Consider the following 19,190-nt stretch of genomic DNA (forward strand, 5'->3'; position numbering starts at 1 on the left):
AAAAAAATTGTTTTATTTTCCTAGAGTGTATTTGACACTCTGGGAAAATAAAACAATTTTTTTTTTTAAACCTCCTTTAAACAGATCTTTCTGCTTGTTCAAACTTGTTCTCTCATAAGTTAAATCTTATTTATTTGCCTCCCCACAAGGACAGAGTTTGACATAGGTCAATTTTTAATATGGGCAAAAAAACCTAGCTTCTTAAAATAGGGTACACTGAGTTAGAACAAAAATTAAAATTGTCTCAGTTTTGAAGGATTTCTTTTTTGTTAATCAAAAATAGGGGGGGAAAAATGAAATATCGTAGTCTGGAAATTACAGTATAAGGGAAATAACTCACTTTGACTAAAAAAAGAAAATATATATACCGGAAGAAGATAATACTTTTCCCAGAATACACCGGTAAACGGACATTTTTATTGATGACCCCCCCCCCTCACTTCCTCCTCGTGAGTGTATGTCATTAAAATGGCTACGTTTGTGCCGCCTCTAATTCAGGACAACGATGAAGGATGGGGTCCATCTGAAATACCTGCAAAATTTAGAGAACTACCTTATCAACCATTTTCAAAGGGAGATCGTCTAGGAAAGGTATTTCTATGAAGTCGTTTTGGTTTTTTTTCCTCATCTTTGATAAGAAATGTGCCGGCTATCGCCATGTTGGAAAAAAAGCAACGTGCGTTCAGCGGGAGATTATTAATGAGTTTCAAAAATGAAGTAATTTTCATGCTCTAAGGCCGTCATTTTTTTTTTTTTTTTTGTAAGATTCTATCACATGTTTTGATTTTGTATTGCTGATCGATCTTTTGGAGTTATCTTTGTATCCAGCTGGAAGGACTTTTTTTTTTTTTTTTTTTTTAACCAAATTGGGAAGAATTCTGCTGACTATTCTTTCTATAACTCGAAAATGATTAAATATCTCTCGAAATATAATAGGTTTGGTAAATTTATACAAATACCGTGACAGCGAATTAGTAGAAAAAAATGTACCCTAACCCTAACCCAGTTTTCAGATTCGTGTTCAGCACACCGAAACGTAACAGAATACTACGTAAAAGATTTTACTAATTCGCTGTCACGGTGTTTGTATAATAATACCATACCATACCATAGGTTTTCCTTATTTATACAATATTGTAACCTTTTTAACATTTTCGATCAGTGTTTTTTTTTTTTTTTGCTTTAATCTTTTTAAGCCTCTTTCTTTAAAAGTAAAAGAACTTCAGAACTACAACAGAACACCAACCAATAAAATTTGGGGTTTTATAGGTTTTCGGGGTTGCTGACATCGAATCTGATATTCAAACCCGTCGCAAATTTACCGTTTGCATGGTATTAACCGCTGAACCCTCGCACTATTTTGTGCCAACTCACCGCCATCGTTTATGCTATTCTTACATGATGCGTTCGCGCATGGACGTGCGTGCGTAGTAAGGTGACTTGTCACATCGCCGAAGAATTTTTAAGCAGACATTTGAAATATCAAGAAAGTTTTCTAAAACAAGAAAATGTGGTTAATTTTTCTGTGTTACGTAGTTTTTGATGCCTTTTTTATGAATAAGAACGAAAAACAAAATTACAGATATTGTTGGCATAAACACCTGTTTATTTGTCTTTTCCAAACATGATAATGTGGCCCTTTGAAATAAAAATTTACTAAAAGTCATAAATTTTTGTCTTTCAAGTTCATAATTATTTTTGCCAATTACTAAATGAAATGAGAAAATAATTATCTCCGATAATATTAAATACAAAAAGGACTCGATATATAATCATTTCACAAAATGACAACCTTTATCCCATATGGAAAATGTTTAATCTGCACACACGCCTCGTGTCGGCTGGTTTTTTTTTTGTTTTTTTTTGTTATTAGATTAAAGAACTAAATTCAGGTTTGTATTACTGTACACATAGATTCGAAAAAGTTGTCAAAAAACAAATATATAACAAATAAATGTTATCAAAAGCAAGATAAGTTCTACCAAACTGGATATATTTTTCGTGTTTTTATTCAATGTAACATGTTTATTCAGCTCGAAAAACATAGTGTTTACCGATGTATTGGAAAATTCAAGATGGCGCCTGATTCTCTCTTTAACACGGTAAGTCTGGGAAAAGGTGTTATAAATAAAAACCCAGATAAAATACTGTTAAAAGCTCGCTCAATATATGTTACGGTGACATAGGTTGACATATATTCGGCGGGTTTTTAATAGTATTTTGTATAGTTTTTTATTTATAACACCTTTTCCCAAACTTACCGTGTTAAAGAGAGAATCAGACGTCATCTTGAATTTTCCAATACATCGGTAAACACTGTATGTTTTTCGAGCTGAATAAATGTTACATTGAATAAAAACACGAAAAATATATCCAGTTTGGCAGAAAAGTAACTTATCTTGCCTTTGATAACATTTATTTGTTATTTGTTTTTTGACAACTTTTTCGAATCTATGTGTACAGTAATACAAACCCCTAAATTCTGCATAAATGACTTTTTTGCTAGCCTCGATGTGAAAATGTTGGCCCTCTTGCACTTTAGGCAAATGGAAACCGTGTTGTCAACTGAGATTTTCAAAACCTGCTGTATTGGGGGACATAAAATCTCCAGAAAATCGCTAGATTTTTTACTTTTCGTAGCTGAGATTCCGAAAACCCGCTAGATTAACAAAAAAAAAATCTCCCAAAAAAAAACAAAACAAACAAAAAAAAGAAACACTAGATTTTAACTTTGTACCTTATATATAAATTTAGTCGTTATGCAGAGTACGGAGCGTGCTTTTTTAGACATGAATTTCAAGTTAAATTCAATTTTTACGGTAGCTTTTGTTTATTAAATTGTTAGGTAAAAGTTCAGAATAGTTAACAAAAAAAGCCCATCCTCCCACGTTAAGAATAGGTTTCTAAATAATAAATAATAACGTTATTATTTCAGTGCTATCAGTATTCTGCTTAAGTACCATACATTTTTTTGTTTTTTTTCATAGGCATCACCATTTATCAAGGTCCAGAGGCCACTCGACGATAAGGGTTAAAGAGTGTACAGTAGTCAATTGGACAGTATAGTAATTGGCAGTAATGGAAATTCAGTAAATTTGTTAACTTAAGGTGAACGGCTTATTAAGAACTTGTTTACATTGGACTTGAAGATAACCATATTGTAGTCAGTTGGAAAGCAGGAAAACTGAAGACAGTTTCACAGGCGTGCAGTTCTAAGAAAGAAGATTTGTTCATGGAATTTACGTTTAGATTTAGGCACAGATAAAGAGCGGGGGGAATTATTGATAGTGTTTTCATCTAGACGAATGTTTCTTGTGAAAGTTTGACGAGGGGGGGCATAGATTGAAGTTCAGACGAGCACTTGCCATGAAAATAACGATAAAGCAGAGATCTCTTCTGTGAGAAAGAGGTTGCAGGGAAGAAAAAAGGATATCTCCAATGAGGCTACGAAGTCTATTTTGAACTCTATCAAGGCAAGACAAGTCTTTTCTAGCAGCTCCTGCCCAGATGTGGCAACAGTACTCTATCTTTGGACGAGTTGGCTCTTACATAGATAGAGAATTGCATCAGCAGTGAGATATCTACTGGATCAATAGAAGGATCTTACCATTTTTCCAGCGGCCTTGGCAACAGATTTGATCTATGTGTTCCATTTCAGATCAGGAGTAAAGGTCAAGCCAGAAGCTTGTCAAAACATGAGGCCTCCCCAAGATGAGACACATTCATTTCAATTGATGGCAGATGGGGATCAGAGCGTTGATGATGTAAAGATAGAAGCTTGGTTTTAGACGCATTAAAAGTAACCAGCCACTCCTTTCCCCATTGTACCATGTGCTCAAGATCAGAGGAGAGAGAATCGGAGATAACTTGGTCGTTTACGGTCTTAGATGTGCTACCATAGATGTTAGTGTCATCAGCATAAATGTCTACGAATGATATACGGATGTGATTTGGAAAATCATTAATGTAAAGTAGGAAGAGAGTTGGACCCAGGATTGAATCCTGAGGGACTCCAGCATTAATACTGTGAGCTTCTGGGTTCTGCCCATCAACTACTCTTATGAACCTATCAGAGAGAAATGATTTAATAATTGAGAAGACATTTCCAGCTATACTATAGCTGGAGATCTTGTGAAGTAAACCTTTATGCGATACTCTATCAAAGGCTTCTGATATGTCAGGAGCAATTGCCCTAGAAAGGTTGCCTCTGTTGAGAGATTCGCTAATCCTATGAGATATAACTATAAGTACATTTGCTGTAGATCAAGCAGAACGGAAACCATATTATGTGCCACTAAGAAGGTTATTTTTGCTGAGATGGTTGATTACTTCTCTATTTAACACAGATTCCAGCAACTTACTCATGATGCACAGGAGACTTATTGGCCTGTACTGTGAGGGAGAGGACTGATCACCTGAATTCTTAAATACAGGGCAAACTGATGAGATTTTCCAGGGTGATGGGAAGCTATTCTCCTTAAGACAACGTTTAAACAGTTTTGTATGTATGGGTGCTAGTTCTGGTTGAAGTTTTTTGAGTACTATAATTGGAATACCGTCAGGACCGGTTGCTTTACTGGAATCAAGGTTTTTGATTAGCTTGACATCACATACTGATATTTTTATATCACATGGCATGTTTTCTGATACAGGAGGAAATATTGGGGGTTGGCGGCCATTGTCGCAAAGGGTAGAATTACCTACAAAGTTCTTGGCAAAGAGTTTGGCTTTGTATGATGCTGACGAGATTACTTCAGGTCCATTGATGATAGTTGGGATAGAGCACACGTTTCTGCTCAGGACGCTGTTTGCTATTTGCCAAAACTAGTGGGAACCAAGCCACTGCTCAGCTACTTTGGACTTGATGGACTGAGCATACAACTCTTTGCGTACTTTATTACTTTTTTACAATGGTTGCTGGCAGTCCTGAAAGCAGCTTTAGTTTCCGCACATCTATTATGTTTGAAGCAATGGAAAAAGTGATTTCTGTGCGCAATGGCAGCAGCACATTCTGGAGAAAAAGACGGCTGGCTGTTAGGTTTTTGGTGGAACTTTTTCGAGGGTATGAAACGGTCAATACCTACAATTAACCATTCTATCAGGACTGATACTATAGAGGACACATCCTTTTTAAACATGGAACGCAAAAGTAGATCTTATATAAATGTACGGAAGCTATCCCAGTCTGGCATAGAGTATCAATATACTGTACGATGGAGAGGTACGTCTGAAGACGTTTCACATTTCATTTTTATCTTAATTGATACGACAGAGTGGTCGGAAGATCCAAGTGGAGACAGAACGGAAATTCCCTAACACCCACACACACACACAAACGCTCTCAATAAATTATAAGTTTCAAATTATATTCCTTGTCGAATAATAAATTGTAAATTCTAATTTACAGAGTTTGGATTAAAAAAAAATTCAATTTTTTAATTTTCTCCCAAAATGATTGTCAGATTTTATTCATTACTTTATTCGCAGCAGTAACAGGATAAAATATTAATTATGGAAATATATGCAGATATGAAATTGTCTGTTTTATTTATTTTGCGAATAGTAATGTGTCTGACTTTTGCAAATAAATATTATTTTTTCACAAATATTAATGTGTTGCTATTTGGTTAGTTGGAGGTTTTGCTTGTGTAAGAAACAAATTGTGAAATCACAATTTTTAGAAAAAATTAAATTACAAATTTAAGATCACAATATCACCGAAGAAATTGTCGCAAAATACAATTCAAATAAATATTTGCATAATAAAAATAACAAAAATCAACGATGCGTGTGCATTATACTTGAATAAAACTCAAAAATACATTTTAAGTAAAAACATTATTACCTAATTACATGTCATGTCGAAATTAGTAAAAATTCCAAAAATGACAAAAAAAAAAAAAAAAAAAACTCAAAAAAAAGATCTAAAAGTTTTAGATCTTTTTTTTTGAGCATTTTTTTTTTTTTTTTTTTTTTTTTTTTTTTTTTACTAAAACAAACAAACAAAAAAACAAAAAAATCAGTCGGTATTGACTCCAATAAAAGAAACATAAAACTGCATTTTTTGACAGATTTTTTTTTTCTTGTAATTGTAATGTTCTACTCGATTATTTTTCAGACTTGTTGAATTTATTTTTATTAATTTCGACAGGCAATTAGACAATAGTGATCTTTTTACTTAAAATACATTTTTGTATCCAATTATAATGTACAAGGATCACATCCACAAACTCCCAGAAAACAAATTAACATTTGAAAAATAAACAGTTTTAAGAAATTGTAAAAATTAGACAAAATAAGTCGATTAATTAATTAATGACTGAAAAAAAAGAGACAAAATTAGTTGGTAATATTGAGCAGTAAACCGAAACCGTTTCAATATACCTACCCTTAGTTAATGTTATTTAAATTATTTGTCACATTGTTATTTATATTTAATAATTCAAAGGTTAAAAAACAAACAATGTAATTCATGAACGATTTATTTTAATCATTTGTTTTCTTTTTTTCCAAATGATTTAGCACAAGTTACAGTATTAAATTACTTTTTACCATTAAAATTTAAGATATTCTGATAAGTCGTCAGAATGATTTTCAGTTTCAACAGGACTAAAACTTGTCCATATAGGTAGAAGAGTAACTTATCTTGCCTTTGATAACATTTATTTGTTGTTTAACAACTTTTTCGAATCTGTGTATAGTAAAACAAACCCAATTTAACTTTTAAAATCCTATTTAAAAAAATAATTTTGCTAAGAATAAAAAATGCTAGTTAAAAAATGATATAAGCCTGAATTAACATATCTTGGCTATAAAAAATAAAACAAACAGGGCCACAAGCCCTCAAGTTAGGGATCCTATTTCCAGATTGTTATCATTGACTCTCCCAGTTTAATTTGTATTTTCTCTACACTCCTGAACCCTTATCTATTTTGAAGTGTTTACTTTCACACCTACTTGGCAAAATTTACAGTTGAATATTAAAACACTGAACTTTTTTTTAGACTTGTTTTGACCTGGCCCACTGTTAGCTGTGTATATCTTATAAACTAATTAATGTTTGTGTTTTTTAATTTAATTTTTTTTCGGTTTCGATTTCTTCAAAACGAAATCTCCAGATTTTAGAGGAAAAAACCCGCTAGCCGCTAGATTCCAAATTTACCCGCTAGATTTCAAACGAACTCTCCAGATCTAGCAAGAAACCCGCTAAATTGGCAACCGTGAATGGAAATTAGGAAGATAGAAAAGGAACAGCAGTTGTTTGACATCGGTTGAAAGAATGCAATCTAATTGGATAGAGAAATTTTGACGTCATTGATAAAATTAAAATTGTTGAAAAAGAATTGGAAAAGAATTTAATAAGTATTTAATAATAGTATAAAAATAATTAATGTAGAAGCATTTTTAAAAGAGTTAAAGTCATCATTTAAGTAATAATTCGATCGCTGACTTATAGTGAACTATTTTACTTTTATTTTAAATTAAAAAACGTTAATTAGCTCTCCAGTTAAAAGAATTTTTTTAGAGGCCAAATAAGAGATGGTGTATGGGTGTTTGGTGCTATAGAGCGGGGGTTGAAACAGTGCAACCTGGCAGTGGTAGACTGCCGAAATTGGGAAACGTTGTTCCCAATAATTAGGGAATAGATACTCCTGGGGACCAGAATAATATCCGATGGCTGGGCAGCATATGAAGGCCTTGAATACTTTGATCATTGTGTTTATGAACACGATAAAGTGATTCATTAGGATAACTTCGTTGATCCCCATGATGAAACTATCCACACACAAACCATAGAAGGTTTGTGGTCACACGGAAAAAGGAAACTGCGGAGCCTATTAGGAACCACAAAAGAAATGTTTAATTTACATTTGTTGAAATTTGTGTGGCGGAGAAGGAAATTGACAAATATTTCCACGTATAATAATATGTATCAGAGAACAATATCAGTTATAATTATCTTTGGTTGGTTAAAAAAAAAAACCTGTTTTATACTTTTAAAAAAAAAAAGTACTTTTTTATTATGCATGCATTTATTTATTTCTAAAACAATCATTTATTTAAAAAAAAAAAATTGTTTTTTAATACTGTCAATATCGTATCTTTTTATCGTTTCTAATTAATTAAAATTACGCGTAAAAAATTGTTTTAGAAATTTCCATTTGCCTAAAGTGCAAGAGGGCCAAAACTCTTAAACACGTTTTTATTTATTTTTGGTGCTCATGCACTTATTGATCCGTGCTGAAATAATGTTATTTAAAAAGCCATTCTTAACATGGGGAGGATGTTTTGGACCTATTCTGTACTTTAACCTTACAATTGAATAAAAAAACCCATAAAACTTTAATGAAACTTGGAAATACGATTTAAAAAATAGCGTTGATCAGTAAGTGCATGAGCACCTTATTTTCTTGAACTACCGATATTACCATTGAATTAAGCATTGTTATTTAATATTTTCACACTTAAAAAAAAAATAATACTAGCAAAAATATTTCTACATTTTTTATTTTTTACAGATTTTGCATAATTTTTATATGCAAAATTTTTAATTTCCTTGCTCGCAAGAATGTGAAAGTTTTGGCATAACGTAATTTTTATATAATATTGGCCAATAATTAAAAAAAAATTAATTTAAAAACAGGAACATAGAAAAATAATTAAATCAAAAAATTGTAAAATTTATACAGACATTTACAATAGAAATGTACAGGTGCCCGTCTGGAGTGGGGGGGGGGCCAGCACCCCTCCTTCCTTTTAATTACATGACGTCATTCTCAGACAGCTTTTCGACTGTCTCAGGTTTTGGGCCTCCGCATATTCCGTATTTCCAACAGTATGGTTTTGTTATAGTTTTGTGAACAGCAAAAACACTCGATTTTGGGTCTAATTCAGCTATTTTTTGTGCAAACAAGGTTTTTTTTTTTTTTTTTTTTTTTAATTTAATTTAATATCTTAGAATTTTACTTTTATTAAATTATCTTTGAAATAGACCCAGAAAACTAATATTTATCTCTAAAAGGATTTTTACAATGAATTTATTTAACTTAAAAATTTAGCTGAATTGATTAGCTCGCCGTGAAAACATTTTTCATAACTTTTTTTTTCATGTGTACGAATATTTTTTTTTCTTTGGGAAATTAACTTAGTCCTTAATCTTTCAAATACAATCAAAAAGTATTCGGAAACCTACAAAAAAATGATAAATCGGCTTTTAAAACTAGGTCCCCCTATCCTTATTTGCCCGTACCTAGTTTTCACGTGACACCGGTGCGATCGCACTTAGAGTTGCCTATGTTTCTGAACCCCCTCTCCAATACATACACATTTAAGGATACAATTTTGCTAAGTTGTTGAAAATTTCTCCGACACTAAAGTAGTCGATAAATCAAAGTTGAGTCTGGTGTTAAGGTTATGAAATTCCTAAATCACGACCCCCCAGCTCTGTCAGGAGTCAAGTAATACAAGACTATAAATCATAAACCTGTGCGTCCGAACTCTAGTGAAGGTAACAAATTAAGGTTCTCTAGAAGTAACCGTCATCAGAACTTCTCAAAGAGTCCCAGAAGTAAAAAAAGGAGCACCTTACCCACCTCCAAAATAACTCCGTGTGTAGGTAACAGAAGTACACTAAGGTATTTTCAGGCGGACAAGATACCCCAAGCGGACTGACTCAAAGACTGCTGCTGGAAGAAAGCAGTGTTCTTAATTAACAACTGTCACATACGCAAATCACTTCCAGCCAACAGCAGGTATAAGCTAGTCAAAACGTCACCAGGTCTTGCAAAGTTAAAAAAGAATCTGACTCTGCAACCTTCTCGAGTCAAGAGAATTGTTGAACTTATTATTCCTATAAAGTATAGTAATATTTACAAATTGCGCAAACCTAGAATTTGAGGATGAAAACATGTTTTCACGTTTGGTATTAAATTTTGCTTCGCCTCTTAATTGAAGGAATGCATATTATTTGTGTCATTAACGCATATTAATAATACATAGCTTTTTAAAAAAAAATTTTTTTATCAGTTTAAATTCATAAATTTTTAAAGTACCAATGTCTAATATCCCCCCCCCCCTTGCTCATTTCAAAGTTTAAAATTTCTACAACTATGGCAGCCCTTTGAATTGCTTATTATAAATCCTTGCATCATAAATGTATCACAAAAATTAGACCATACTTTTGTCGAAACTGCTAGAGCTCAAAAAGTGAAAAACCTTCAAAATAGTGAGTTTTACATTTAAACATTAAGCAATCTAAAATTTAGAAAATTTATCAGTTCAAAATAAGATTTCTTAATGTTATTAGTAATCAGAACATGGGAATCCTCACAAATGAAAATTTTAGAAGTTAGATTAGCAAACAATAACAAATTCAACAATTCAGTTGTAAATTATTAGCGATTTGGAACACCAGACTTGTCACTCGGATTTGATACATGAATCATAATTTTGAAGTTGTTACTTAAATTCTATTAATTCTACAATTTTGTCAATACTTTCTAAGAATGTTCTTAACAAGTTCCATCACTGAAGCATTTTAAGGAAGTATGTGGCTGATTAGCAATATTTTTACTTAGCACATTCGATTCTGGCTTCATCAGATTGTACAACAATCAAAATTGTCATCAGAAGACTACTACACTAGTACTTGCTAAATCAAACTCCTATTGTATTTTTAAAAATTTTTGTTTCATGTGCAGTCTGCACCATAATTTTCAGGACAATTGAATGTGTTGAATTTCAATGTGATTAAGTTGAAAACTGTCTTGTATTGTTTTTGAACCAAACTTCTTTGATCTGACATGAACGAAGGTGAGCTTTGATTTCACTTTTTGTTTCCATATTAAGACGGAATACAGGGTGTTGCCAAAGTTATTAAGAATCTTGGCAACAAGTTCAGACTACATTGCTACTCAAAAAATTTGAAATCGCTCGTATCATTACAAAATTATTCAATCGTTGCCTAAATAGAAAATGCTTTTCATCTTTGAAAACTTCATTAGTCTACCTAGTATTTAAAAATAGTGGAGATTCGTGCTATGTATCTTTTTTTTATAATTTTCTTCCTTTGAAGATTGTAGTGCTGAGTATGGGGGCAGCCAAACCAGCTGCCAACATTGCCCTGCTTTTTATTGAAACCAACTAAGAGCTCTTTTTAGTATCCTCGTTGTTCCCTTAAGTGCAATTGTCTGAATCTCTTTTGCAGTTGGTTCATCAGGAGTGCATGTTTTAACAAACACTGCTAAGTGAGGTGAACACACAAACACAATTTGAAAAAAAAAAAACAAATAATTGTCTGCCCTTGGGCCTCTGTGATTGACAGTTAAGTATGGCTTCCACTATAACACTTGACTTCCTTTCTTTTTTTTCTTTCTCTTCTTCACCAAGCGGTCGTAACTGACACCGCAAAAAGCTTTTTTGCTATCCAATCTTACAGCATGTCCACATTTTCAACAATGACTTACATGGACTAACACAAAAATGCTACTGTACGAAAATGCAAATTCTTCATTAAATTTTGCAGATTGTAAACTTGGTCTTTTTTATGCATACCACAACAAATAAGTTACTTGACTAATAAATTCAGAAGTTGCCAACCAACAAATTATGTAATGAAAAGCAATATGAATTTTGCCCTTCAGGATCAACAGCTGACTTTGATATTGCACAAAATCAATGAATCTATCAATTTGATTTTGCTGCTGCATTTGACTCTGACAGTGTCACCCTCTGTAAAGTTATGCAAGCAGATGGTATTCTGCCTAATCTTCTTTAAGTATACTATTGCTCAACATGATCCCATATACACGTATGTAGTGAAGTTTTGGCACACTTTAAAATATGGTAAAAATGTTATGTCATTGACTTGTTCACCTCACATGCCTTAATAGTTTCCTGGTGTCACATATTTGTTATGTTGCTACTCAGTGACATATTTGCTCATATCCAGTTTGTTTTTGATGAGCTTCAGCATGTTGCATTGCAGACTAGGATTCAAATAAATGCTTCAAAGACAAAAATACTTATCCTCAATGGTGATCTTGAAGAGGTTGAGTTTAAAATATCTTGGTGCCATCATTGCAGTTCAAGATAGAGATGATATCAAAGCACAAATTGACTTTGCACATAATGCCTTCTGCTGAATTCTCATGTCTAGTCAAAATATGAGGTAAGATGCAGCACCAAAGATCTACAAAGTGTTGGCGTGAATGATCCTTCTTTATGGTAGTGAGTCTTATATTGTAGCCTCAGTGTCTACTAGCAGCACTTCCTCTTAAACAGCATAGTGTGTTTCTACATGATGTTGCTCTTCAGAAACCACTCTTCTATTTCATGTATTTCCAGATGCTGTAATCATTGGTTAATGAAGAAGATTGACTAAAGAGTTGAAGCTCCTCTATGATTACAGCATCTTTTTAATGCGACGGGGACTTCGTGTCTCACAACTCTGTATTCTTGCATTTTTTTTCTTCCAGTGGCCCGAGGGTACACAGACATAACCTGAGTATATTTTTTGTGGGGGTGGATAATCATGTAAGCAAAAAAGAGACATGGATCTGTGGACGATACTATTATGTTTTGTAGGTAACTAACAATGTTTCAACAGAAAGGGGGGGGTTGTTTTTTATGTGTGTGTGTTTTTAAATAGGAAACCTGTCTCAGGGTGGGGGGGGGGATTAAGCCACCTGGGGTGATCACAGGTCCAGATGTGAATGATTTGAGTAATCCGTATGTTTTGGACAAAACCCGGTTTGAATTTGTAGTCGAATTATTGCAGTCGGATGTCTCGGATTTGAAAAACGAACTCCATTATGCATGCTGTTTTGCTGCATGCTATAGTAACGTTAAGAAATCGGACAAAACTGGCATTATCGTGGAGGTTCGACAATTCGACCAATACGTTGTTCGCATCGACGACTCTGGACGCGTTACGCTGCAGAACCGGAAATTCCTGCGGAAATACATACCGGTGATTGAACGCTCCCCACTCCTGAGACTACCTGGACCAATGCCTGTGTCCCACAGCCCCAGCAGTGCAACTGAACAGCCAAACCAACCAACCAACCAACACTGCTCACTTACACACCTTCCGAGCAAAAGGAATATCCAGCAGATACCACTGTCAGAGAAACCAGCGGCCGAGCACAAACAGAAGATCCCTATGACTCTTCAGGGTCTGATGCCACACAACGCCCCCGGCTTACAGAAACGCCAGACATGATAGAAGGCTCCTATCGCTCTTAGGATTTATACACAACTAGCCAACTAGTAAATGGTCTCCAACAAAAAAAAAAAAAAAGAAGTTTTCATCAAACGGAAATGGGATCATGTCTTTTCTAGGGCGACAATTTTATCATTCCACCTCGTAATTGCGTTCACCGTTGTAATAAAAATTTAAAAATAAATACTATATCTAAAGTTAGAATCAAGTTTAATTTCCAAATTAAATTTCACATTTTACCAATTCTGTCTCCATAATTATGACATTTTTAAAAACTGATATAATCAAAAGGTAACAGCAAAAACTGATTTCAACTAAAAGAAATAAAAATAAGACTTTGAGTTAAAAGGTTCTTCCGATAATGTTGGATATTCCTCTCTTACAAAAATTTCAAAGAAAATTGATGCTATTTTAAGTGTCAAGCAATTTCATTTGCAGCAGATTCTGTATTGCATTGTATAAAAGGGAATAGGGAAATTTATCAAAAGCTCTTTGCAGAACAAGTAAAACGGTCACATGCCATGGAATTCAGTAGCCATTATTAATGAAATAAAAAAATAAAAGAAAATTAAAACAAAAATTAAAAAAAAAAAAATAGAAGCTAATTTCATATCTAAAAAAAAAAAAAAATCACCTGAGAGTGGTTGAGGGCTCATTGATTGACCAACAAAAAACATTTTTGTAAATAAACTCAAATTTTAAGATGTTTTGGGAATAATATTTTGCCATTTGAAACAAATCACTTTCCACCGTAATTTTGCAAAGAATTGTTGTCTAAAAATGGTTTAGAGGTCATTGGAATCAGATGATCTTACAGATGAAAAGAAAAAAAAGTCCAGGAGCTCAAGGGTGAATTACCTTATTTAACAATAACTGTGCCTAAATGCTATCTGAAAATATCTGGGGGTTACATACTTTGAACATTTTTATATCATTTGCTGAATCGTTGCTATAATATATTAGACCTGAACAACTCCTTAATATTGACGGTGAGTAAATACTTGTCTTAAATACAATTAAGACATTTGTTTCAAGAGATTAATCAACCTTATACACGGATTCAATAATCTAAATACATCTTCCATAATTAAGACTAATCTTTGCCAAAAAAATTTTTTTTTACACATGAAATGAATAAATAAATAGCATTGCAATGGTTTCATATTTGAAACGTCATTTTGAGATGAGATATATATGACCCAGGAGCCACTCAAGGATAAGGGTTAAAGAGATTTTCAGTTTAATACTGAGAGCAACTGAGAGATTCGAGTTGTGCCGCTGTACAACTCCTGCTCTCTACCGATCCAAGTTATGAGAACAGAACCATTGACAGCACCTTCAAAATGCATCGCTGGATTGCCACAAATAACACGGATGTGCCCAGGGTGATGAAAAGTTTCTGGTTATGGTCTTTGGTATGGTTTCAAGTGAGGGCCACATTACATCTTCAAATTCTGCTTAAAAGTCAATGCCGAAGTGTACCTGTATGGGCTGAAGAGTGATCACCCCCTGATGCAATCAGCTGACCACTGGCCGACCCTGGGTGTGGCAGCAGGACTTGGTACCAGCCCACAAGTCCAAAGAGACCCGGGCTTGGCTTCAAAGGAGTTCTAAGATTTTGTACCCTTCTCTCATCTACATCGAGAACATCACCAACATAACGACCTACAATACCAAAGCCAGTCTGATTGCCGCCATCAAGAGTATTCACCAAGCTCCCGCTGGCGCTTGTGGAAAAGGCATGCTCCCGGTTCCAGACCTATATTGAGGCAGTAATTGAAGTTGAAGGCGGCTACATTGAGTAGATGTCAGCTCTACTACATAATTAAGATATCTGAATTGATTTTTTTTTTTTTTTCAATAAGTTTTAAAATAAAACGGTAGAATTGTTTTCTTTAGGGTGACAAATTTATTGTTCCACCCTCCAGGTCATTTTGTAAAATGCTATTTGAACAAAATGTTCTTTGTAAGTTTTGTTTTGTGAGCCTTTTTTTAGGTACTGTAATAATTTTTCTTTGCAAACTTTTTTAAAGACGTTTATACCTCCCACATGAATTTGATTTTAAAAAACTTTATAAGATTGTATGCAGCTTATAAGTTTTATTTAAATTATTTATTGGTTTGATCTTCATATCTACTGGTGTTGGGACGATTAATCTGAATTGGGAATCTGAAAAAATTGGAACTTTTGGAGGTATCAGAATCGTTTGTGCCCATTTTCCGAAACAAAAAACAATTCTTTTAATTGTTTTTTGTTTAAAACACAATCTTCCACTGCTGGTAGTAGTAATATTTATTGATTTGAAACTACCATTAAAGCTAAAATCTATACATCATCTACCATAAATGTATTTTTATGCATTAACCCTTTTTTTTTTTTTTTTTTTTTTTTTTTTTAAACTTTATAGTTAAATATTAGAATTTTATAAAGAATTAGAATGTGTAATTTAGTATGGAATCGTACCATCACTAATATCTACACCCCCTCTTAATTTCTATATGAACATTATTCTTGTTCTTGACCCATATGGACTCCATGCTTTTGGGGATTTCTTAAAATATTTACAAACAAAAAATTTAAGCAATTTTATTTTTTTACGAATAGGATTTTTGAAGTTACATTTACACTTGTTTGATCATTAAATTATTAAACAAATCACATTTAAAACAAACAAAAAGAAACTATATAATGTAGTTAATTTTGTTTGTAACCTCTATATCTAGAGAAACAAATTTACTGTTATGTTGAAATTGTTAATTTTTCTTGTATGTAATCTATATCTAAAGTTATCTTGGATTTTCCAAGTCTGATCCGAATAGTCTTTTTAGCTGACAAATCAAAATTTGCTTTTGATGAGCTAATTTTCATTTCTTATTGCTGTATCATGTGATTAGCAACATAAGGCACTTTGCTACAATTTATTTTTTAACTTCGTCTGTTATGAAACCTCTTTACCTAATCACAAGGAGATGAAATTGAAAGAGAATAATTTAATAATTTTAATTGAGTTATCTTTCTTATAGCTAAAATTACCTTTATCTTCACATGTTTAAGAAATGTAAAAACAAATGGAAATTTAAAACTAACATCACTTTACTGCATGCCAAGCAACACCGAGTAGATACAGTTAGTAATAATTTTTATTTGAAATAAAAAAAAAAAAAAAAATTGAACACAAGTTATTTTTACAAATATTTGTAGTTCAAAATTGTCATCTTTAAAAACTTGGAAACTTTGTAATAAAGCAAATGAAAGTTAAACTACCAGAACTCTGTCAAATTGTTAAAATGAAAATGTGAATATAGACATAATTAAGAAAAAAAAAGAAAAAAAAGAAAAGAGTAACAGATATATGGTTATAAAGTAGGATATCAGTTCCCATCGAAAGAGGTATGCTTTTGTTTTTATAATCTTCCCATTTAAATATTTTTTGTCTTTATTTTAGATCTGTTTCTTTTTTTTTTATCAAGGTTTCTGATTGGACTGGAGCAACTTACCAAGACAAACGTTACTTGGGTAAGTCAACTTTTTTTTATTTGTTTTTTCATGTTAAATGAAAAGCAACTGATGAGCTTTTTGTTTTTTTTACTTATGTTCACCCCTTACAAAGCATATCGCCACTTGGACGTAAGGGGCTACTATTTGGGTCCATGTCTAGGAAAGATTAACAAAATATGTTGCATTTAAACTTCTGCATATCAGTACATCCAGGGAAGCAGGCAGCAAGAAGGGAATTCCAAAGTCTGGCTGTTCGATGGAAGAAACTATTAGAATAGAAAGCTTTCTGGCATTTAGGGACATCAGCAATGAAGGGGTGAGATCTTCTTGCTAAGCGGGTTTATCCAGGATATGTATGTCGATGGGGGGTTACAAGTGAAACGAGTTCATCAGAAGACATTCCATAAAAATATTTGTAAAACAGGCACAGTGATGCAACATTGCGGCAATGGAACAGGGGCTGGAGCTTAGTTGATAAAGTGGGACCGATTAGATTGACAACTCTTTTTTTGGACTTTATCTAAGAGGGAGAGACTAGTGGTAGATGCACCAGCCCATATGTGGCAACAATACTCCATGCATGGACGAATGGTGGCCTTGTAAAGGTACAGGCTACTCTCGGGTGTGAGTAGTCTTCTAGCATGACTAGATTTTTCACAGCACAGCAGCCTTTGCAATGTTCTCTATGTATTTATTCCAGTTCATATTGCCCGCAAATGTTAGGTCGAGGAGTTTGAAGGTAGAATTCTCGGGTAGGGTGCTATTTGTCATGAATGTAGGGGGTTGGAGAGGCGTCTTGTAATTGTTAAAGGAGAGCAGCTTAGTTTTACCATCCATTTGCGGGCCCCATTCCACTATAGTCTACAGGTCATTTTCTAACGATTCTGCCATTGTCTTAGATTTATGTACATTTGTTCTTCCCTCATGCATATTATAGAGCATTGTATCATCAACAAATATACCCATTTCGGACACAATATTATCAGGGAGGTCGTTTATGAAAATCAGGAATAATGGTCCAAAGATTGACCCCTGAGGCACTCCCGCATTAATATTATGCTACTTGAATGTATGTCTGTCAATGACAACTAGTATGCTTCTATTGTCTAAGAAGGATCTAATTATATTTAGTATACGTCCAGTTATAACGTACGATTTAATTTTCATTAGCAGCCTTTATGCCAGACTTTGTCAAAAGCCTTGGATAGATCAAGGGCTACAGCCCTGGCTTCGCCTGCCTTATCCAGTACATGGTAAATGTGTTCAGAGATGACAGAATATCTGTAGTAGAACGACATTGCCTGAATCCATTCTGTTAAAGAGATTTGCTTTTGCGAGGTAGTGAACTAGTGCTTGATTAATTAAGGTCTCAAAGATTTTAGTGAAGAGTGGGAGCAGACTAATGTGGCGATAATTGACAGGGTCCGTTCTTTCACCAGAATTCTTGTACACTGATACCACAGAGGCCATCTTCCAGCTATCAGGGAAGCAAGGTTCAGCAAGGCATTTATTGTAGAGCTTGGAAAGTATAGGGGCTAGCACGGCTGAACATTTCTTAATTAGTATAGCAGGTATGTGATCAGGCCCACACGCCTTTGAGGTGTCTTAAGTTTTTTATGATATCGTGGACATGAGAAGTGATTTTTACATCTTCAGTCCGCATAAGGAAATTCGGGAGGGAATTGTTTGTTGGCTCTAAGGTGGAGTTGGAGGCGAATCACAGGGCAAGCAGTTCCGTCTTCTCCATTGCCGTGCATGCAACCTTCGAGTTGTTGCTCAGTGGAAGAATTACTTATGGTCCTTTATTCACTACACTATTATAGATTTTCCAGAAATCATGAGTTCCTATCTTTTGCAATTCAATGCATTTCCTGATTATTTCAGCATGCTTTCTTTTGCCTGTTGCTATTTCACTCTTACAATGATTTCTAGCATCTATGAATTTTTGCCTATTTGTATTTGACTTATGACATACAAACTGGTAGAATGCATGCTGTCTTTGTGTAATGGCAGCTGCACAATCTGCAGTGAACCATGGGGATGTGTGGGGCTTGCTATAATACTTGGTGTGGAAACCTGTGCTTCAATGCCCGCTTTACACCATTCAGTTATTTCATTGGCACACTGTTCAGCAGAAAGAGAGAAGATATCAGTCCATGGAGCATCTTGGATGTGTTCTCTAATGGCTTCCCAATCAGCCTTGTTGTAGTACCTTGTTTTGAGCAATGGTTCCTTACCTTGAGGTTGGGATTTAAATGTGATGTCAACTGAAACCACTAGGTGGTCTCCGTTTTCAAGTGGACTGTGGGCATTAGTCGAACAATCCTAAGGTACTGTGGTGAGAAATAGGTCTAGAAGTGAATCCTGCTGAGGTTCACGATCTGGTAGGCAAGAAGCTATAAGTAAAGCGTCTGGCTGCATCTGTGTAACCTGAGAAACCAAGCCAATTTTTATGGTGGATATTAAAGT

General features: G+C 33.9%; 1 protein-coding gene across 1 annotated transcript in view; it reads left to right on the forward strand.

Annotated features, from left to right (window-relative positions):
- The first annotated feature begins 391 nt into the window (after nucleotides 1-391).
- The window catches only part of LOC145247396 (eukaryotic translation initiation factor 3 subunit D-like), a 44,235-nt gene continuing 25,436 nt past the window's right edge, over nucleotides 392-19,190 (forward strand). The window contains exons 1-2 of the mRNA XM_080109098.1: nucleotides 392-591; nucleotides 16,694-16,739. Of these exons, the coding sequence (XP_079965224.1) occupies nucleotides 469-591; nucleotides 16,694-16,739 (169 nt within the window). The 5' untranslated portion in view covers nucleotides 392-468. The remainder of the gene's footprint in view (nucleotides 592-16,693; nucleotides 16,740-19,190) is intronic.

Source organism: Euprymna scolopes, chromosome 25 (assembly GCF_053919585.1).
Source record: "Euprymna scolopes isolate OS-2025 chromosome 25, ASM5391958v1, whole genome shotgun sequence".
NCBI classification, from domain to species: domain Eukaryota; kingdom Metazoa; phylum Mollusca; class Cephalopoda; order Sepiida; family Sepiolidae; genus Euprymna; species Euprymna scolopes.